The sequence below is a fragment of the Leptidea sinapis genome, chromosome 30 (assembly GCF_905404315.1).
Source record: "Leptidea sinapis chromosome 30, ilLepSina1.1, whole genome shotgun sequence".
Taxonomy (NCBI): domain Eukaryota; kingdom Metazoa; phylum Arthropoda; class Insecta; order Lepidoptera; family Pieridae; genus Leptidea; species Leptidea sinapis.
In genome coordinates, this window is record NC_066294.1 from 9,894,904 (window position 1) to 9,919,115 (window position 24,212).

Sequence of the window (24,212 nt, forward strand, 5' to 3'; positions counted from 1 at the left end):
GGTTCGAATCCAGAGGGCCTATTAATTTTTTTTGTTCAAGTTTTGTACATTCTTAAAAATCCAAGCAAGGGTCGATCGTTCAGATATGAAATACTTAAGTATACAACATATTTACATACTATATCTAATATATAAAATTTTCGTGTCACGGTGTGCGGGACCGAACTCCTCTGAAACGGCTTGACCGATTCTCATGAAATTTTGAGTGCATATTGGGTAGGTCTAAGAATCGGACAACATCTATTTTTCATCCCCCTAAATGTTAAGGGTGGTCCACACATTTTTTTTTATTATTTTGACATTTTTTTAATTTGTTTGATTATGAGTCAGCATTAAAAAATACATACAACTTCAAATTTTCACCCATCTACGATCAACAGTTACTTTTGTATCGCGATTTTAATATCGGCAATACAACGTTTGCTGGGTCAGCTAGTACTATATACAATATAAAATAATTACAGAATTAAAACAGTTAAAGCACCAGTAAAGATTCAGTATCATTACATTACTACTTTTAAAATAGTTCCTTAATACTGATTAAAGTAACGCCGGCTGAACATGCTCCTCCTGGCTGACATAATTAAACCGATATTTAGTAGGTACATACATCTAAAAATGTCAGTGGTGCAATAATTTGAACCGTTGACTCTCACCACGGAGCCCCCGGTACGATCCTCGCCCGCCACGTATCAATGTGTTTCGATTTTCAAATTCATGAGTTTGTTTCGATGCCTTTCAGAATCAGAAATGCTGTGCCTCTGGTTACAATAGACTGCGGACAGCGGTGATCACTTATCGTCACCAAAAAAAGTAGTGTTTATCTCATTACAAGTTAGAAATCATATTGAACCTACAATTGTATTATTGTTTCCTTGTTTGCCCTGTATGTTCGCTCATTTATAATTATTTCATAAAAATAAAAGTGCGGTGTTTTTCTTATCCCAAAAAAAAACTCACAACGTACGTTAAAAATCATTATTAACCCTCCACTGAATCTACAATACTTATATACTCAATAATATAATCTAGAATACGTCTTATATCATTATACTCTATTGCATATAAATCGAAATGCTAAGGCAAATCTCGAAACATCCTATTGTATTTATGTTGATTGAAATGTAAGTTGTACAAATAGGCAGCTCTTTCGCAAACGTAACTTATGTTCGCTTAGGGGTGGCGCACGCGCGACGCCATTCCGAACGAAACAGCGGCAGCGGACGCTCGTGTGTAACCGCCTTATATTTCCGCTACGAGTCTCGGAAACTTTTCAACACGATCTTTCGTAGCCGTCTTAAATAAGTGTTTGGAATGTGTGTCAGGAACCGTGAGCTCGCGAAGTGGTGTCGGTGATCGCAATGCGGCGGAAGTCGCGCGTTCCGGTCGCGCGATGAACGCGCGTCGCACGTTTCTCGTATGCTTTGGGTCGCAAGTCGCGCTTCCTATGATTTTGCTGATAGTGCTATTCTCCTTTACAGAAGCACAGTAAGTAACATATACCTATTTCTTATATTTAAGCTAGCTAAAATATCTACATAAATATAAATTTAAAAATTAATGAAATGTATTTTTACAATACAACTAAAATACATATATTAGTATAATTATAAGTACCTGTTTTAGGCAATGTGCTTGGTATGTATAAACCAAGAAAACTCGCCAAGATAATATGAATAACGAAATTAAATTAAATTTATTTATTACGTGGAATACAGTATACATTATAGATATTAAATTTATTGTATTTACATGAGCATGCAAAAACAAAAATAACAAAGTATAACCGACAATAATTTTACGTCATGAATAGATGAAGTATTTTAATAAACCTGTGACTACCCTTTAGTTATTTTGAATTGCTTATAAAATTTTATGTCACCTTTGCTCAACGTAACGGAACGTAATAATAAAACAATAATTTTCGTATTATTTGAATTAAGGTAACTAATTTCAAAAACTCATATTTTGATAAATAATCGAAGAAGGTGATAAATAAAAGTAAAGAATTATTCTTTGGTTTATAAATTTTAAGTAATTAGGAAAAAATATTAGAATGTTTTATCAAAACTCACAAACGGAGGTAATTCTGAAACTTTAGCCCTTGGCCTTTTTAAAACAGTGACTTAACGAGCCCTATGCACTTAAAGTAAAGAATTGTTGTTATTAGAGCATTCAGTGTATAAAAATATGTTTTCCTGAGGTAACAGTTGATAAAACAACTGTTACCTTGAAATCTTTGCTTAGTTTTTGCTCTTAATAGCGATTTTCATTATTATAACACTAGAAATAAGGGATTGCATGTAACTAATTCTAGTAGGCTTCATAAGATACATAAAAGCTTTAAGGGTAAATGTATACACTTTTATAATAAAGTCCCAGCCACTGTTCAGGCATTATCTGTAAATAAATTTACATCTTGGACTAAATTATGATTATTTTATAGCAATAGCAATGACAGTACAATGTTGTAGATTTGATTAAAAAGAGCGCAAAAAAGAATGTTTCCGAAGCGGTAGTAGTATCTAGTATATTAGAAATGACATCAAAAAGTATTCTAAAGGAATCAATTTTGAGAAAATAAATGTCTTCTATGCCTTTCTATGCCTTCCTAACATCGTAAGTCATTTTATTAAATAATTTGCTTAAATTGCTAGTTACATTTGAAGTCGAATATTAAAATCAAATGCCGATCTTTGCCGAGAATTGGACTATTCTTGCGTCTTAACCAAATCATCGGTAAAACATTAAAAATATTCTCAAGATTAAGTAAAAAAAATAATCAGTGAGATATGAACAGGGAATTTGTAGTAATCTGATTTTTTCAATTTCAATTTACAACAAACTTGTTGTAAGTTTTAGTGTAGGATTGCTGGACTCAACGTTAAGGCGACACTAAATGCCAGCGACCTTGAGCGATATGAGTTCACGGCTGCCGGCCCGCCATCTATGTAACAAAGACAATATTTTCAAAATTCTTGGGTGGAAAACAGTTTATATGCTTACAATCCTCGTTATTCACTACTAATCTGAATAAATGAACCTACACAAAAAAGTACAAGCTATAAGAATAACTTTTCTGAGAGAAGTACCAAAAAAATGCGTCACGCCATGCCAAAAAACTTGTTTAACTTCAAAGAAAAATGGAAGTTCAAAAAGGCTCGGCAGTGTTAACTATAACCAACAGCAAGCATTCGCAACCTACACATAAGACTTAAGGAACAGCTCCAAATGCTATACTTTCACCACAAAACTTGTCTAAAAATACCATGTATGCGTGTTTTCTGCTTACTCTTCGCCTTAAACTAAGCAAGAAAACACTCATCACACTAATCACCGACCACAAGAATAAGTTAATCCAGAAAATCACTATTTATTCTATTCTAATAATTTTACTATTCTATGTATGTCCGCGATGATATGTCTATCTCTTAAGGATCACATACTATGTCCATTTTAATACTTTAAAAAATTGCCAATTATAAAGCGGTAATGTAAAAGCTGTTTACACAAATACGATATTAATTAGATATTTTACTCCCCCATTTCCATTGTCTTGCATACCACAAAAAAGGAATGGTAGTTGATGAGTAAGATCATTCAGATATACGTTTTTGTTTCATATTTAACTAGTGAAATAAGATTACACATTTCCGATGGTTTATGCCTACTTTATTGCCGAATACTTACATCATCTATTTTCTATAGACAGAAAGAAAATTTATTTGATCACTACACTACCACTGAACACTACAATATACCTAAAAACTAATTAACGGCTGTTCCCAATATACTATCTACAGATAGAGATAAATTACTACCTTCTAAATTCTAATTAGTTAGTAATTAGCTGTCAATAATCTAAAGCTGTCCTAATATACCCGATAAGTCATTCTTATCGCCTTATATTGGGACGCGTGATTTGCAATGCCCATACAGACTTCTGTCGCTGGTAAGCTATTCGTCGTCCCATTGACAAACAGCGTGTATGGATAAGGTGAGTTACCGTCGATAAGTTTATTGGGACAGATCAGATCTTGTCATTAAACGGTGACAGCAATGTATCCGTACGTTAAACTAAGGATACATAGATTATTGTAAACGACCGATAGTCCAATGCTATCTGTCGATTGGTTACTGAAATGTAAGTAAACGTAAAACGATAGATTTGTCTACCTCTAGTAAACTAAGGATAGATAGGTTATTGAAAACGGCCGTTACAGAACAGCGCCTGTCTTAGCCAGTTCAATATACAGTGATTACAATGAAATAGTAATCCTATGTTTCATTCAGGACACAGCTCTGGGCTACATAAGACCTTAATCTAAGAATCAACTAAAGCCACATAACGTCCCGCAGCTGTTGAATCTAATTACACGTAATCCACTGATGTAATTGCGGGCCCGGCTCTGTCGTCACCGAAACTGGATTACACATTGGATCCGCTAACGGCTAAATCTTCGCGCTAAATGCTAATTCGCTTTTATAAATCTCATTTGAACATCAGGGGCGTGCATATCATATAGGCAATTAGACAGTGCCTACCTCGATATGAACCTAATTAAATATAGCACTAGTGTTAAAGTTAATTTACTACCTATGCTAGGCAGTCTACAGATTGCATATACGCTAGCAGCGGCTCATACAACTTATGTCCGTCCTACTATCGGAGTAAACTGCAACTACAACTAGTGAGATCCACAGTGCCTACCTTGCTAGAAAACCAATACACGTCCCCTTTTGAACATTAACGTTGGGACGCGGAGAAAACTTAACGGAATATGATTGTCAGCAATATTATTAAATTGATTAGTTGATGTTTTAACAAGCGCTACCAACATCATGAACTGCCATAAGATATCCCAATTAATAATTACATTTATACTAGTGGAACCGACAGACGTTGTCCTGTACACACGTGTTATGTTTGAAAAATCTATCCAGCCGTTAGGAGGAGTTCACTAACATATACATAAGCAGGAGAATTATATTATATAGACGGAATTGAGAATCTAAACCAATCTCAAATTCACTGGAACACACAGAAAATTTCATCAAAATCGGTCCAGCCGTCTAGGAGGAGTTCAGTGACATACACACGCACACAAGAATTATATACATAAAGATAAAGATATATATATATAAAGATAAAGATATATATAAAGATAACTAACTCACTGTATTAGTAATGTTATTTTATATATTTCAAGTCAAATTCATATATTTTTATTCATAATAGGATGTGAGTGATGTAAGTGATTTACTTATTAAAAGTCAAAAACTACCACCCTTTCCAAAAAGGTATGCGTCAGACCTGAGAAGAATGGGCGCAACAAACTCAGCGGGCTTTTTTTTTCATCAAAAAATATGTTGACAAAATAATATTGTACAGTTAAACTTATTATTTAACAGTCTGAGGGTGGTCGCTCCATTCCCCTATTCCCAATCTGTGCAATCATTAAGAAAGTCATTTATGTTATAGCAACCTTTACCACACAAACGTTTATTTAACAGTTCTTTTGAATATCGTAGTTAATACTTTTGATTTGAACATTTTCTGCGATCATGTTGTATAAGCAAGTTCCTAATATGCGATTTATTAGGGTTGACCAGGTTATTAACTGTAAATTAGAATCTGTCGATGAAGCCACAACCTTAGACTCTAGCAAGATATATCAAAATTTACGACATATCCGTACTCAAACGGTTGCCTCAGTTGGAATGAGCGCTCGGACGGAACCCGAGAGGCGCGGGTTCGTGTCACGCATCGTTCATAAACTTTGGTTACACATTTAATTTGTATAAATAAATTGCAACAATTATGAATTAACTAAATAAATTATTTCAGATTTGATCGTACTGTGATGGTGGATCGGATGGAGAATGTGACCCACACTGTGTCTCGGATTCTAGATGGATACGACATCAGATTGAGGCCTAATTTTGGTGGTACGTTTATTGATATACACCGAGAAATTAAATCAAATGAAAACATATTTATTTACATTTATTTAATACAAACATTAACATCGGGTATGGAATAGGGTACCCATAAGCATGATATTTAAAAATACTTAAATTATATTTTTTACATCCTAAAAGTAATCAAACACATCAAATTATTGATAAGAATATTCTTATTGGATTAAAATATAATATCTTGGAACGATACCAATGATTAAGTTTACATGGACTTTGACGTCACACTCAACCAATAGCATTGCGTTTCGACATTTTATATTTCGCGCGTATTTATTGCATTTTTGTTAAATTAATATTTTTTTTAGTAATAAATTAATAAGATACTATTTGAACTATGTATAGGTTACATGCATAATAGCATAATGTATAAGTAACTTAAAATAATGACTATTACAATAAATACAAACAAACAGACCAATCAGAGACGGACTCATAAAATAACGACAAGTAAAATTATCAAAATATCATTGCTTTACAATATCACTATAGTGTACCCGTGACATTACAATGTCACTAAAAATAGGCCGTTAAATTGTAAGAAATGAAGTTGATTGACAATATACTATCTCTAGTAAAATTGTAATATCACGGCTTTGACAATATACCTACGACATATACATAAAGCTCGAGGAATAGTCAGTCATAGTAGCCGTATTATATATTATTTTATCTACACCCATGCTTTAAATCCTCTATTTAAGATTCTGAAACAGTTAGCTTATTGCCAACATTAAAACACCCAATGTTCTTATAACCATTACATCATCCAAACGAGTGTTGTAATGTTGTACTGAATTTCATAACAACACTCCTATGTTTTTTTCGGTCCCTTCATACGCAAAGAGTTTCAACAGACAGACACATTCTTATTGCTCGATGCGTGGTATCTGTGTGAATTTTCAAAAAAAGAACGTTTTCATTTACGCGCGTTCCACACTACCAGAACGTCGCGCGCCGTAAAAAAAAGTAGGTTATTCGAATCCCCGCCATTTTTCTTCGATACTTTTGTTGTTTTGTTTACAAAAAATTAGCGATTCATTTTAAACGCTGCAAAAGAACATTATATTCGAGTGAATTTTAATTATTGCACTATACAAAATGTAAATTACTATTAAAATAAATAATTGTTTCACTAGAACTTATATTTTGTATACAATCAGTATTGAATGATATTAGGTTACTAATAGGATTGGTGTTTTAATGTAAGCAGTAAGCTAACTGTTCCAGAATCTTTTAGAGGATTCATATTCTGGGTGTAGATAAAGCCTTGTATGCAACTGTTGATAATTAGGTATAAAAACACTCATGTGATACTATCATCATATAATATCCACATTCGTGTTTTAATACCCCTTATTACACAACAGTTGCATAAATAACTAATAACATCATGACGTAATAATATATACATCTGTCAGTTTATGAATTGCATAGCCATAGCAATATAGAATAATAAATGACAGCGGTCGTCCGCACGATATGCCTGTCATGAATAACTACTTTATTTTATTTGTAAATTGTAACATTTTAGGTGACCCCCTGTATGTTGGCATGGACTTGACCATTGCGAGTTTTGATGCTATTTCAGAAGTTAATATGGTAAGTTACATGTACTTAATAGATCGATGAAGCTTTTATATTATTTTGATATTTGAGACATTTTTATTTATAAAATACGCATAATGGTATTATCTTTACTAAATTAGTGGAGAAGTTATGAATATCGAATAATACCTCGATATTTATAGCGTAAATAAATATTAATATTTTGTTTTATGTCATCTTAAGAAATAATAATATACCTGTCTGGTCGGAAGTTCCGTACCATATGCGTCAATTTTTATAAAGAAATGTAACATTAATCTAATGATTATATTTACAATACTAAGATTACATTAAATTAAGACCATGTCTTTACCAATGGCTTTTTATAATGGCAGTGTTTCCGCGTTGGATAACTATGATAGATATTTTGATCCGTTGACCGAAATAGCTGCCAGCGCTTGGGTTTCCAGTAGCCCTATTGAGGCACGTAGATAGTACTTTGTACATTCGCGCCTCTGGGCCCCACGGTCAAAGTGTCTCGACACCAAACGGCGCAAAGATGTAAGTGTCACTGAGACCGACATATTTGTGATGTTTGCTGTCTTCGGCAGTCGAAGCGGCAGCCCCAGCACCAACTGACTTAACTTGTACATGAGAAGGAGCCAGATTGTCCAAGATAGTAATTCCCCACACTTGTGCCTTTATGGGCTGTTATCTACTTATAAAACAAACTAATTTCGAGCACATTTGGCAAACTAAACATTGACTTAGCCATGAGAGGTTATTAAAAGATCAACGATAATGGCCAAGTTAGTTGTTCTGTACCAAGGATGGTCTCAATCACTCATATTCGTTAAGCTCTCGTCGCAAAGCTTTTAATAGCGACGAAAAGAGATCAAGGTCATTACTTGACATATATATTGTTCGAAGTCGTGGCTGGCTAGCTAAAACCTCGCCGACCGTGTTAAGGGCTCACCTTCGAAAAAAATATCTTCATTTCTTCTCTTTTTCTCTTTATTGTCTACTGATATGTCTTTTATTTTGCAATTTGATTTATATGAGTTGAAACGTGACTAAAATTAATTTTCCCGGAAATTTGCAGTTTCGGGTTTTTCAAGCGTTTCATTGATAAGGAGAGCATTATTTGAAATTGAAATTTAGGCTGAGATCTATAATAGTCTAAACTTGCGTAATCTTTGATTACGTTTTAACTGTCAATAGACATCTGAATTTATGCTGAGCTTAACCTAATACAGTCTAATACAAAAGCCAAGTTCGCTTTTTCTTCACACTCAGCTAAGTTTCTCGTAAGTAAATTCTGAGCAAAGTCTAAATATGCTCTACAGTTCTCAGCCTTTGTGTAGCAGACTTGTTTTGTATTAAAACGGTGCTTACGTAGATTTTCTTTGAGAGCAAGGCAAGTCGATATTATTTTTTTTTGTTATTATTGTATCTGTGAAACATGTGTTAGTAGTCCGGTCAATTTAGACCAAAAAATGAGAGTGAAGTTACATAAAGCTTGTTGCTTGTTGGGAACAAGCTGAAAATCAGTGAAATTGTTCAAAACATAATTATAAACAATGTTTAAAAGTTCCCCATCATTCCCGTGCATGGAAATTTTTTTTAAGGTCAAAGGTCAAAAAAATGAGTTTTTCGCGATTTTCAGCAAAACGGTAAGTTTTATAAGTACCTCGTTCAAAAATTGTAGATCATAAAATTATCTATACAAAATGTATCAATACTTTTTTTCTTACGAGCCACCGTTTCTGAGATATAACTATTCAAAAAGCTATAAAAACGCGTTAAGTACACTACTACCTCATAGGTGGCGTGGAAACGTGTGCATATTATGACGATAACAACTTTTATAACTTTTTGAATCGTTATATCTCAGAAACGGTGGCTCGTAAGAAAAAAAGTATTGATACATTTTTTATAGATAATTTTATGATCTACAATTTTTGTCCGAGGTACTTTTATGATAAAACTTACTGTTTTGCTGAAAACCGCAAAAAACTAATTTTTTTAACCTTTGACCTTGAATAATTTTTTTTCCAAACACGGGAATGATGAGGAACTTGTAAACATTGTTTATAATTATGTTTTGAACAATTTCACTGATTTTCAGCTTGTTGGGACTTTATGTAACTTCGAATGTCTAAATTGACCGGACTATAGGACGCATCTATAACATTTATATTATGTATTTCTTACTATATTGTTCAGTTCTTGTGATGTTATTGTTTTGTTTCCTTGTAATAATAAATTATGATAGCATTCTGCATTTTTTTCGCTATATAAAGGCAAAATTACAGATTTTGATAAAATGTTCAGATAATTTATAATGTTTTAATTAATATCTAATCACCTTTCTTTTTTCTTTGCACTTTGCATATCTGTGCAATATTGTATAATTACTTTGTAAATATTGATTCAAATCTAATTGTTATCTCATTTTAACTAATAACAAGCTTTCTTATTGTTCCACATTTGTATTTATAAATTAACTGCAGTTTTAACATAATATTTTAAAGTTTAGAAGTAACTGGTAATATTTAAAAAATACTTAAATGCGTCTTAAAACATGTTGTAAAATCGGCATAAAATTGATGGTCTTCATCTTTCAGGACTACACAATAACACTTTATCTTAATCAGTACTGGAAGGATGAAAGGTTGGCTTTTGGGTTTACAGAAGAGCTTTTGACCCTATCTGGCGACTTTGCTGATAAAATTTGGGTACCGGATACATTCTTCGCTAACGATAAAAATAGGTCAGTGTTTATTACATTATTTACAGCAATTCTGAATAGTGGTAAACGTGTTAAATACAGCTGGTGATATATTTAACGTTTATTGAAATAAAATACAAAACCATACAATAAAATACTTATGAATTTATTCACTTATCGCTTTTTATGATAAAAGTATCGCCACATAATGATAACTCGCGGAGTGTCTTTTTACTTTTAAGTTATGTATGATTTTATTCTTAGATAATTTATACGTTGATCTACAACCGATAAAAATAGGCCAGGTTTATTACTTTAGTATGCGTGACAAGCTACGTAACGTACGTTGGGGCATAAAAAGAACAGGGAAGTCCCAGGCCCAAGGGTGTCCGTTAGAGGCGACTAAAGGCAACTCTATCAGTGGGAGGCTTTTCACAGGATGCCGGCTAGATTACGGGTACCACAACGGTGCCTATTTCTTGCGTGAAGCACTGAGGCGTAAGTATAAATGTGTTTCGGTCTGAATGGCGCCGTAGATTGTGAAATTACTGGGCAAATGAGACTGAACGTCTCATGTATCAGGGTGAAGAGCGCAACTGTAGACCCGCTCAGAATTTTTCGGTATTTCAAGAATCCTGAGCGGCACTGCTCGTCTCGTGCCTTATTTTCATAAAATAATCCACTCTCTTGCCTTTTATTTCCCTTCTCGTTATATCCTCAGAATATTCTGATTATTTTCAGCTTCTTACACGATGTGACGGAACGTAATAAGCTGGTGCGTCTGGGTGGCGACGGCACCATCACGTACGGGATGCGGTTCACTGCCACCCTGGCTTGTATGATGGACCTCCACTACTACCCGCTCGACAGCCAGAATTGCACCGTCGAGATTGAAAGCTGTGTGACTCTATAACCTTGTACCTAGCTGAGCTTAATGGCTTCGCTACTGCGTACTATAAAACCTAACTGCATGTTCTTATTACTGGAATACGACATAGATTAATCATCTTTATCTGTTGTCTATTAGTATTCGGTACTCTGTGGCGGTGACGTAAAATTCAAAATGGTGGCTTGCACAGACAAGAATACATCAAACATATCAGTAAATTATTTTTTTCTTTCATTTTAACGTTTTTGCGGGATCTATGTCGTGTTCGGGTATTAATATTTTGATATCACTCATCTTCAGTACCGGATTAACCACCTATTAATAGTAGCAATTGATACGGGCCCGACGCGAAAGGGCGAGGATACATATATAAACCCACTCATCTCTGCCTGTGCGGAATTTTTTCAGTGATTCTTATTAATATGTTCACAAATACGTGAAACATTATGGTACCTCTTCACAATCGGCGATTAAAGAAGATTACACGCGAGCACGATCTTGTGGAGGGCTTATTCGCTTCTAGTTGCCGATCATCGCCCATAATAGTCATAGTAGACCAAGTATAGTAACTAGACATCGATTTGGCGTGGCCAACATGAAACAGATAATATCCTATATAAATAAGTACAATAGGTACATAATGTGTACATATGCGTTCTTTCACTATCACTTTTACATCGTAAAACACAACATAGCCACCATATTTCCTTCGATTCTACTTAAAATTGTCACTGATGTTGAATAAATAGTGGATATTTCACACGTTTCACAATAATAATAGCTTTTTTATAGACGCAAATAAAATATCTGTGCAGCGCTGTCAAGTTTGTTTAGCGCATCGGGTGTGCTGACCTTGAAAAAACCGGCACGCATGGCGAAACAAAAAATCTTATCACTCTATCTCATTTCTTTACTCTCTCGCATAAGTTTTCTTTTTCTCGTGTGATTGAGACGAAATCTATCAATTATTCTAGTTACTATACTTGCTCTATGCTCGCGACGATCGGTGACTTGTCGGTTTTTCCGGCACGCATCAAAGGGAGTTCGCGTGTAATTGCATACGCGTGCCCACATGATGGCCGGTCATTTTTTCACTGAAGGACACTGGTGGTCGTGCTTAGACGTTGATCAATGTTTCACTTGCCGATGACAGACGATCATATTACAAATAACAATCATCGCCGATAGTGGAGAGGAGGCTTTACAACTTTTCTTGTTTTGATAAAGAGCTCTTTGAAAGTAGTTGCTACGGGCCCCGCGCTCATTTAACCCGACACTGCTCATCTTGTAAGAAGCGAATGAAGCTGCAAAACGTATTAGATAAATTATTTGATTCCATTTAATTCGATGCCATGGACATATTTAAATTTTATTCATATTATTCAAGACAATACTGGTTACCATTTAAATGTCTATTTTTTTTATAATTTTGAACCATTGTGACAATAATGTTTTAGTAATTAGCTTAGAATTGATATGAATGTTCTGCATATACATTGTGAATAGACCACAATATGTTATATCTTTTAGAATATTTCTGTGGCGCAAACATTGTTTTTTAACATTTTAATTTATTTTAAATGTAGAATAGATATAGAAATAAAAACATACATAGTAATATTATTACGAATCAGTAATCAATAGACGGATAGATCGTAGATATAATATTGTGCTGTCTATACTAACTGTGTGATCACTCTTTAGATGGTTACACGGTGTCGGATGTGGTCATGTACTGGAAAGAGACACCAGTGCGAGGAGTTGAAGACGCCGAGCTGCCGCAGTTCACCATACTGGGACATGAAACTAATGATCGAAAGGTAAACAATGATTTGATTCAAAGTAATAATTTGCCCTTTTCTTCCCCGGGGCATAAAAAGAATAGGCCCAAGGGTGTCGTAAGAGGCAAGTAAGGGCAATACCAGTTCTTCTATTCCAGGGCTTCTTACTCGGCTAGATTTTGGGAACTACAGCGGCACCTTTTTCTGCCGTGAAGCAGTAAAGCGTAAGCATTACTGTTTCTCAGTCTGAAGGGCGCCGTAGCTAGTGGATTACTGGGCAAATGAGACTTAACATGCTCATTGAGGTTCGTTGAGGTCATAATGTACTTCGGACTATAAATGACGTCGTAAGCGGACCCTAGACGATCAATGATTGACATTTCTTTTTATTTTTAATTCTACAACCTATGACGTCAATGTAAAATTGAGCGCAGATGAGAAGGAATAAGTTATTAATAAGTTATATGTTGTTAATATTATAGGCAATGATGTAGTATAAGCGAAAATTATAGTATCCTGTTTCTTAATTCTCTCAAAAGTGGTTCCTTTAGAATTATTTTTGATGTCACTTCAAACACTATTTAAATGAAAATAAGGGACGAGACGAGCAGGACGTTCAGCTGATGGTAATTGATGCGCCCTGCTCATTACAATGCAGTGCTGCTCAGGATTATTCAAAAACTCCAAAAATTCGGAGCGGCAGTACAACTGCGCTCGTCACCTTGAGACAAGTCTCATTTGCCCAGTAATTTCACTAGCTACGGTGCCCTTCAGACTAAAACACAGTAATGCTTACACATTACTGCTTCACGGTAGAAATAAGCGCCATTGTGGTACCCATAATCTAGCCTCCCACTGGTAGCCCACCACTCCCACACTACCACCGCTTCGGAAATGACGCTCTGACAAACTGAAAAAACTGTATTTTGTATAAGTAAATAATATATTCATCTTCTATCTTCAGTTTATAGTGCGCAGCCTTTGGTTACTAGAATTGTAAATCATGTACCAGGTAACTCAGAGATTGTGTATTTGAACGAAGCTAACAATGCTTGGCTAAATATTGCAAACATTCAAAATTTTCCAGACGATTTAAAGTGCCAAAAAGCATGGGACGCACTTCTTTGTAAGTCAGCCTTTGATGATCTATTGATCTCATCTACTGACATAACAGAGCGTGCTCGTCTTTTGGCCGTGACACAAAATGAGTCGGGCTTTTGGTTACAAGCCTTGCCTTCTGCGCCGATTGGAACGCTACTTGACAATATGACATTGTCAATATGCGTATCACTCCGGCTAGGTATAAAACTGAATGAACCACATCAATGTAGATGTGGCGTTCAGGTAGATGCTCTTGGACGCCACGGGTTATCCTGCCTAAAATCGGCAGGCCGTATCAGTCGTCACGCCAGCATTAATGAAGTCATCCGCAGGGCATTTGCCGCTCTTAATATACCAGCTGTTTTAGAGCCAAATGGTATTACCCGCCGCGATGGCAAGCGTCCTGATGGAATGACGCTGGTGGCTTGGGCACGGGGAAGGGCGCTGGTGTGGGACGCTACTTGCGTCGACACTCTGGCTCCTTCTCATGTCCATGTTACGTCAGTTGGTGCTGGGGCTGCTGCTTCGACTGCCGAAGACAGCAAGCGTCGCAAATATGTTGGTCTCAGTGAGTCATACATCTTTGTGCCGTTTGGTGTCGAGACACTTGGCCCGTGGGGCCCAGAGGCGCGGAGAATGTTCAAAATACTATCTTCGCGCCTCAATAAGGCTACTGGAAACCCAAGCGCTGGCAGCTATTTCGGTCAACGGATCAGCCTTGCTATCCAACGGGGTAATGCTGCCAGTATTCTTGGTACGCTTCCACGTAATGATAGTTTTAATTTTATGTAGTCGTAGTATTGTAAATATAGTTATAAGATTTGTTTTGATTAAATACTTCAAATTTTCATCTTCTTCTCTTAAAATTTATATTCAATAGCATATTTGTTTCATTTTTATTGTATGCATCTACGATTCAGTATAAAAACGTTATTCACTACAATTACTGTAACAATTTTGATTGTAACCGACCTTCAACAATACCCATTCCAACAATACGGCCGATCCTGAAACAATGCTAAACAAGTATTTCGCATTGAATCGCTGTACATATTTCTATGTAATTACTATTTGTAAAACATTTGAAAATGGATTTCAATGACAATGTTGTAGAGAACGTTAGTAAACCTTGTTTTAAAGAATATGCGTGATTGACACACCGATTAAGGACCTTCAGACTTACAGTTTACTCCCAACAGGACGATACGACATGGGCACCTCCAAAACAATTCCCTTGCCCATTACAATGCAGTGCTATTTTAGATTTTGGCACGAGTTATATTGAGCGAGATTATATTTACTGTGCCATTTTAGAAACAAGTCATTATTGGCACGAGTTATATTGAGCGAGATTGTAATTACTGTGCCATTTAAGATTCAAGTCATTATTGGCACGAGTTATATTGAGCGAGATTGTAATTACTGTGCCATTTTAGATTCAAGTCATTATTGGCACGAGTTATATTGAGCGAGATTGTAATTACTGTGCCATTTTAGATTCAAGTCATTATTGGCACGAGTTATATTGAGCGAGATTGTAATTACTGTGCCATTTAAGATTCAAGTCATTATTGGCACGAGTTATATTGAGCGAGATTGTAATTACTGTGCCATTTTAGATTCAAGTCATTATTGGCACGAGTTATATTGAGCGAGATTGTAATGACTGTGCCATTTTAGATTCAAGTCATTATTGGCACGAGTTATATTGAGCGAGATTGTAATTACTGTGCCATTTTAGATTCAAGTCATTATTGGCACGAGTTATATTGAGCGAGATTGTAATTACTGGGCCATTTTAGATTCAAGTCATTATTGGCACGAGTTATATTGAGCGAGATTGTAATTGCTGTGCCATTTTAGATTCCGGTCATTTTTGACACGAATGATATTGAGCGAGGCTCCATGCACAGAATGCCGGCAAGATTATGGGTACCACATGGGCGCCCCTTTTTTCCCGTGAAGCAGTAATGTGTAAGCATTAGGTACTGTGTTTCGATCTGAAGGGCGCCGTAGCTAGTGAAATTACTGAGCAAATGAGACTTGACATCTTTTGTTTCAAGGTGACAAGCGCAGTTGAAGTTCCGCTCAGAAATTTTGGGTTTTTCAAGAATCCTGAGCGGCACTGCAATGTAATCAGCAGGGTGTATCAATCACCATCAGCTGAACGTCCTACTCGTCTCATCATTTTTTTTCATTAAAAATAACATATACTACCTTCCTTTAATTATTTGAACACCACACATTAAAAGCTATTAAGCGACTATTAGCGCGATAAATCTGTGGAAAGTTTGGACGGCTCATCGAAGTGCATCATTAACGTTTGACTGTTTCAGGAGAAGTTAGCGACTGGTGTTTATCAGAGGCTTTCACTCAGCTTCAAGCTACGGCGGAACATCGGATACTTTGTGTTTCAAACTTACTTGCCGAGCATTCTTATTGTGATGCTCTCGTGGGTGTCTTTCTGGATCAACCATGAAGCCACTTCAGCGAGAGTTGCTTTAGGTATTATGATTTTAATAATAATAGATATACTAACTGCCGTATTCATAATAGATCGCTTTTCGAAGGTATAAAGCTATATTAGTTAAAACGAGTTTTAAGCCTATCGAACGTTCGATAAAATTCCTTATTCATATTCATTATATAAATCTCCCATAACTAATACGTCTCTATAGTACTCAATGTTGCCATTTCGTACAAAAAACATGATTTTAACAAATTTAATGAGGAACTGTCAATGGAAACATACATCTTTTCAATTTCAAAGGCTTGTCAGTTGTCAAAAGTCGATGTCAAAATAAGTTCAAACTTAAAAAAAATCAAAGTTTTGAAGTCTGTCGGTTGTCAATATATGACAGATATCCAAAAACTTCGAGCGCGAAGCTATTTATCACATTATTTATCGTCAAATACGAGACAGATGATCGATGTCAGCTATGTTTATTTGCGTTCGAGTGCTTAAAATAGGTTTACAGAAGGATCCTTGCTACTATAATTAGCTCTAATATGCGATTATGAATACCATTTTTTAACAAGTGTATATTAGCGATGTTTTAAATCTCCGCTAAGTCATTATGAATAAGACAGGAAGCCTTAATTCATTTCAACAATCTTCGAATATATAATATTATCTTAAAACTACGCATATAATATAAAAGTTATATTATTGCAGCCCCGCGCTGGGTACGAGTATAGGCCACCTCCAGCTTACTCCATGTATCCCTCTTCTGTGCTTTTCCTATCCATTCTTTTCCTGCCATTTTTATTATGTCATCTACTCATCTGTTTTTTGGGCTGCCGCTTTTTCTTTTGCCAGACGGTCCTTCCCAAATTGTTGTATCTACTGTCCATCTTTTGACCATGATGATTTAAATAATAATAATGTATGTTTGTTGAGGCAAATCTTGAGACTGAATTTCAAATTTTGCTAAACTGATTGAGCTGAAATTTAGCTTGTTGGTTCAGTTCTGGATGTAATGTTTTTTGTAGTTAAACTTATTTTTTTTAGGGAAAAATTAATAGAGTGAAATTTTTCGATTAATATACACCGTCACGCAAATTCGCCACCCTGACGTTACCTGGTCAACTAGACAATTTGTTCCATACTTCAGCTACCAAGCCTATTGTAACTCATATGTCTACCGAATGGACGAGAATTATATAAATTTCAATTTATATACAAGTTTTAAAATAAAAATAAAACATTTCTCTGTAATTGTCTTAAAATAATTTAATGATATTTAATTACATGTTATTTAACTAAATTATGTGGTATATTAATATTTTCATTGGTTGTATTTAATTCATTCTTTATTACAATATTGTTTTTTTTGTTACAAACATAAAATAACACGAGGAATAAATTTATTTAAGGATTTTTGTTTTATTATGCCAAAGAAGATTAACTTCTTGCGTAAGTACATACACTCTTCTTTTTATGATAATAATTACCTGGCATTCAGATTATATCCCCTAAATGGAGTTAACTTATAAATTCATGATATGACATGGCTCTTACGCTGAAGGTAAGGCTAGTTCTCAACGGTTAACACTTTTGATGAACCCCTATGTAGGTATCATATAAGGGTTTTTAACAACAATATAATTGTAATCTATTTTTTACTGATGTGTGTATATCATACACAAAAAGTCTAGTCTAGCAACTTGTACTAATTTAAATTTTAGGATGGTTTTTCACATTATAACGTTGTATTTTATTTTTTAAATAATATTTTTAGGGTCCTATGTTGTAAAGATAACAGCTGTTGTCTTTATAAGTTCTTTTAATAACAGAAATTAACAATATTAGAATATACTGCAGAAACTAAGGTACATGAGCAACTAAACATTTTTTTAACAAAATGAAATTTCTACAGAAAATGAATTTATTGTGAATGAATATGATAACTTTATACAAAGTATGGCATCCTCTGCTATACAGAACTTGTCGGCAACGAGTATTCATTGAATTAATGAGACTGTTTACGTCATCTTGCGGTATTCGCTCCCAATGGAATTTTAGCAAATCCTTCAGCTGTTGGGTTGTTGTCACTCCGTCCAGTCCTTCAAAACACGTCTCTGGAGCATGTCCCATGCTTGCTCGATGGGGTTTAGGTCTGGCGATTGTGCAGGCCAGGGCAATACCCGGACGTTCTCCGTTGCCTAGTATTGACTGTTTCGCCGAGCTGTATGTAAACGCGCATTGTCATGCATTAACGTAAAATCGGAGAATATTTTCAATTTTTTATCACAAACAGAAATGGAAACTTTGATTAAATAAGTATGTCATGTTACAAGCTCCGTAATAATTGAAATACTTAAATTTTAACAATATATATTTTTAGAGGATTTGTAAGTTTTCCAATATTTTGACATTATTTAAAAGGCAATTTACAAGTAGTCAACATAGATAAAAATAATTATAAATGCTAACTGGGCCACACCATGAAGCTTGAAAAGTGAACTTAGAAGAGCTTTTTAATTTATTTATTATGTCGATTGGGACATGTTAATTCTAACTTTTGTATGGAATCTTGTATCTCGGGTTATTAGATATAGAATCATGTATGGAATATTGTACCTCGGGTTATTAGATATAGAATCATATATGGAATCTTGTTTCTCGGGTTATTTGATACAGAATCATATATGGAATCTTGTATCTTGAGTTATTAGATATAGAATCATGCATGGAATCTTGTATTTCGGGTATTTAGTTATAGAATCATGTATGGAATCTTGTATCTCGGGTTATTAGATATAGAATCATGTATGGAATCTTGTATCTCAGGCTATGAGATATAGAATCATATATGGAATCTTGTATCTCGGGTTATTAGATATAGAATCATGTATGGAATCTTGTGTCTAAGGTATATAGTATTATGGTAATGTCATTGCATTTAACTCAGGCATCACAACTGTCCTGACGATGACCACAATAAGTACGGGCGTCCGCAGCAGTCTGCCCCGCATCTCGTATGTGAAGGCTATCGACATATACCTGGTGATGTCTTTCGTATTCGTGTTCGCCGCTCTTCTGGAGTACGCGGCGGTCAACTACACGTACTGGGGAGCACGGGCCAGGAAGCGCGCCAAGTTAAAAAACCGGGACCTCTCTGCGAGCACAAGCGTTGAAAAGGACCTTAGGACTAGTGGTTTGTATGATTTTTGGTTATTTAATTATAAAAGATAGCTATGAAGGGTTTTCTAGCCATTGTGTAGGTAAAAGAAGGCAAGGATAAAGGTATTCAATAGAAATCCAGTGCTCTTTTAATGGCTCTGTCACTTTGGTGTTGTGTAGTGACGTCACTTCATTATGTCTTCTGCCGCATTTGTCACGGGTGTGTTCCGAAGAGCTGTTTGACCTGATCTCTGCCACAGATTTAAACTACGCATAACGCGACAAAAACTGAAACATAATTTGACACGGGTACCTTCAAAAAGGCACATGCACCTTCCGGAAAGACCGGCAACGCTCCTGTGAATGTTCTGTTGTTACAAGAGATTGTGGGCGGCGGTGATCACTTAACATCTGATGACCCGCATGCTCATTTGTTCCGTAGAAAAAGAAAAATACAATGAGTGCTGTAGTTAGTATAAGCAACTCATCTTTTCCTCGATGTAAATCTCTTTTGCATATTATCTTTATTTCACTGCTGCTGGCTCTGTGGCGTAGCTCTTCTGACCACGGGTTCTATCGATTATTTCCTGCCTAATCGTTTTTCTGAATTGAATAATCGGGTCCTCATCAATGAATAAATTTTATTTCGAATATTGAAATATTTTTATTTTTCCTTCTAATTATAATTCGTATTACAATTGGTTTAATTAAAAATACGTGTGTCGAAGTCTTGATCGTAATGTAATGAAATTCGCACGTTGACGTTTATGAATGTAGTTGACAATTGACAGACACACGACGCGCGGCGACTCCACGACCAACTTCACGTCGGCCATGGACTTGTTGACCAGAGGGCAGGTCTAGAGGGCAAACAGGCTCTACAAACACTCTAGTCTGTCTTATTGTCTTTAAATGTACTTTATTTATGAACGGTGTGGGACTCCAACCCGCACCTACTCGGGTTCCGTCTGAGCCCTCTTTCCAACTAAGCCAACCGTTCGAGTACGCATATACGTAAAGTGATATTACTTTAAAAATAATAAAATGTTGAGATTTGAAAAAGCGACATCTTAAGTCAATTTTTATCTTTATATTTTACTTTTTAATTTACTTTACAGTAGATCCTGTAGGTGAAGCCACAACCTGAGAGTCTAGCAAGATATATCAAAATTTACGACATATCTGTACTCGAACGGTAGAATCAGTTGGAAAGAGCGCTCGGGTTCGAGTCCCGCATCGTTCATAAATGTTGCTTACAAATTTAATTTGTATAATTATTATAATTTTCAGGGTCTCGATCTCCAGAAGAAATAATAGCTCTCCGTGAATGTAGTGCAGGATCAGGAAGGTTGTCGCCACTCTTGGGGCTCAGGTCGAAGCCTCTACCCGCGGCCGTGGGGGCCCCGTCCTTGAGGCTTCAGAGAGACTACAGCACCATGAGATATAGAACACGACCACACTCTAGGACATCTAAAAGTAATCAAATATACTATACTAATGAAATTCTCAATTAAGTACAATCTTAATTGATAAATTGCCAAATTGTATATTTGGATTCACGGATCAGTAAAAAAAGAAGGACACAGGTCACCTTACACAGCAGTGAAGCATCAAACAAGCCGGCTAACGTGTAAATACGTAGCCCCACGCACACACACTAATACAAGCCAATTGGCCGCCATTATGATATTTGTACATCATCTGTGACAGATCAGTTTGAGTCTTAATAAAATATTTTAAAAATGCCGTCGTGCGTTTTGGAAAAGTGTAAAAACAATTCTTCACACAGCTACAGGAATCTAACCTTATTGTTTTTATTATGTAATTTATCTATATACTCATATATACATCCGAGATATTTATTTTTATTTTAGGAAACAATCTATCAGAATTAAAAAAAATCGGAGTCAATTGTAATTGTGTTACTGGTATCCCCCGTAACCACACACACAGCAGCCTAAAGGTGCTTCACTTGCTAATATCACGGCGTGGAGTCCTTCTTTTTTTACTCGTCTGTAAATTGGATGGTACCAATTTAAGCATCGTTGACGAGACGAATATACGAATCTAGTCCAGTCAAAATCTTTTTAAGAGCGGCCAAACCGTGTTAATTTTTATACAAACGCTTGTTCGTTATTATAGCATCTTTCTCTTTAAAAAAATAAATTATGGTATCTTGTGCGTTGTATCTACAAATTTCAAGAAATAAGTAAGTACGTAAAACCACAGAGCAAACCTACTCTGTGGTTTTACGGTTTTCCCATCCCTATGGGATACGTACGTACAACTACCAACAAATTTTACCTGAGATTTAGTCGTTCATAATGTAGTCATTAAATTGTAAAAGTAAAGAAAACATTGCGATAGAAACCTCGTGCATGTAATGGAGATTCTATTTGATAAACATTTATTTCACAATTTTTAAGGATTACTCAAAAGGACTTATTGCCTGGAAGAAGTTTTATGGAATTTCTGCACAATTTTTGTTCAATGATATCGCTTTATCTTGCTTGTCGTCAACAGGCAGTATGCTTTAGAACAACATGCTTTCGATCATGGTCGTGCTGACAATAGACAGGACAGGAGGGGCGATCTTAAGTTCTGCAAAGCAAAAGGGATCAAAGTCAAAATGGACTGTATGATGGGTCTGTCTGATAGAAAGCAATAAGCTAATATGTAATGAACCGAAATTTATATCCATACTTGCATTTTTTTTATGAAAATAATGGACGAGACGAGCAGGACGTTCAGCTAATGGTAATTGATTCGCCCTATCCATAACAATGTTGTGCCGCTCAGGATTCTTGAAAAACTCAAAAATTCCGAGCGGCACTAGAATTGCGCTCGTCACCTTGAGACATAAGATGTTAAGTCTCATTTGCACAGTAATTTCACTACGGCGACCTTCAGACCGAAACACAGTAATGTTTACACATAGTAATGTGCATACAACAACATACAAAATACAATGAAGCTACTGCTTCACGGCAAAAATAGGCACCGTTGTGGTAGTCATAATCTAGCCGGCTTCCTGTGCAAAGGAGCCTCCCACTGCATTGTTTATAATGGCAAAAAATATAATTGCTTTTCGTTTTAATTATAACTGTATTCGGTTAAGGTGCAGACATTCTGTTCAATTTCTAACTTGAATTGATATTTTTTAAGAGGTTTGTATGATTTTTTTTCAGATAGTGCCAGCCACAAGCCTCGTATGATGCATGCTCTACGTAAGAGTGCAACTGTCATTAAGTCATCCATGCCAAAGATCCGTGACGTCAATGTAATAGACACGTACTCTCGAGTTATATTCCCAATATGTTTTCTTATATTTAACGCCATCTATTGGGGCTTCTATGTAATTGATTAAGCATCCAACGTAACAAACCTCAGTACAGGGCGTCGAATAAAATGGCGGTATTTAGCGCGTACTCTGTGTCATTGTTTTGTCTTCATATGTTTTGTCTTCATATTCTTCTATCATTCGTCGGTATTTTATTAAAATAAAACCTTTACAGCTTTATTTGTAAGGTAAGATTGGTATAAAGTTATAATTGAGAATAAACCAAGAATATGCAAAATGTTTACAAATTGATATTTTGCTTATGATTGGTCTATTTGGACGTATTACGTTTCCCGCGTTTTTTTCCGAGGCTGCCTGACATTCGGAAAACTTCAGAATTGTTTTGCATATTCTTGGGTTGTTCTCAGATATAACTTTATACCAAGTTTATTTGTAAGGTCATTAATGTTTATCTTTACAGGATCACACTGAGATGACCTGGTTTGTATATTAACAATTATTACTGGTAATAATATGCTTTTACTAGGTTTGCAATACCTACGTATTAATTCCACAATAACTGTTCCCCTGCTCGAACTATCAATAATGTAAATAAAAAGCAAAGTGGAACAAAATTAGAAAACAAATTATATTTTATAAACTGAGTCTCAGTAATAATTCTCTTTATTGTAGATTGGCATCCATGGCTAATTTGCACAGGATGCCGGCTAGATTATGGGTACCACAATGGCGCCTATTTCTGCCGTGAAGCAGTAAGTACTGTGTAATCATCATTGTGTTTCGGTCTGAAGGGCGCCATATCTAGTGAAATAACTGAACAAATGAGACATAACATCTTATGTCTCAAGGTGACGAGTGCAGCTGTAGTGCCGCTCAGAAGTTTTGGAGTCTTGTAATGGGCAGGGCTTATAAGTTACCATCAGCTGAACGTCCTGCTTGTCTCGTCCCTCATTTTCATAAAAAAAGAGTATATAGCATTTCAGAGAGAATAAATGAAGAGAACAAATTAATAAAAAGAAATACGTATTTTTTTGACCGAACACTTTTCACATTGATATTATATTTAGTTTAGGTATCAACATGTAAATGTTTCACTAAGAAAGTCTTTTTTGTAGTTTGTTAGTACGGATTGCTGGCATGTGCCATAGAGTCAGTATATGTAAAAATGACATTTCAAAGTACTCTATAAGTTTCATTGATTTCATAGTAAATTTGCAAGAAATAGAGAACCTTTTATAAATTTAAGAGCACGGTTT

At 35.4% G+C, this 24,212-nt stretch overlaps 1 protein-coding gene across 1 annotated transcript; it reads left to right on the forward strand.

Moving 5' to 3' along the window:
- The first annotated feature begins 1,325 nt into the window (after nucleotides 1–1,325).
- Nucleotides 1,326–23,092, forward strand: LOC126973799 (gamma-aminobutyric acid receptor subunit beta-like). The gene is made up of 10 exons (XM_050821128.1): nucleotides 1,326–1,488; nucleotides 5,849–5,949; nucleotides 7,514–7,581; nucleotides 10,155–10,300; nucleotides 11,000–11,157; nucleotides 12,852–12,967; nucleotides 16,366–16,534; nucleotides 19,444–19,689; nucleotides 20,946–21,131; nucleotides 22,844–23,092. Exons 1-10 carry the CDS (start codon nucleotides 1,394–1,396, stop codon nucleotides 23,020–23,022), a joined length of 1,464 nt encoding a protein of 487 aa, XP_050677085.1. The 5' UTR covers nucleotides 1,326–1,393; the 3' UTR covers nucleotides 23,023–23,092.
- The last annotated feature ends 1,120 nt before the right edge of the window (nucleotides 23,093–24,212 follow it).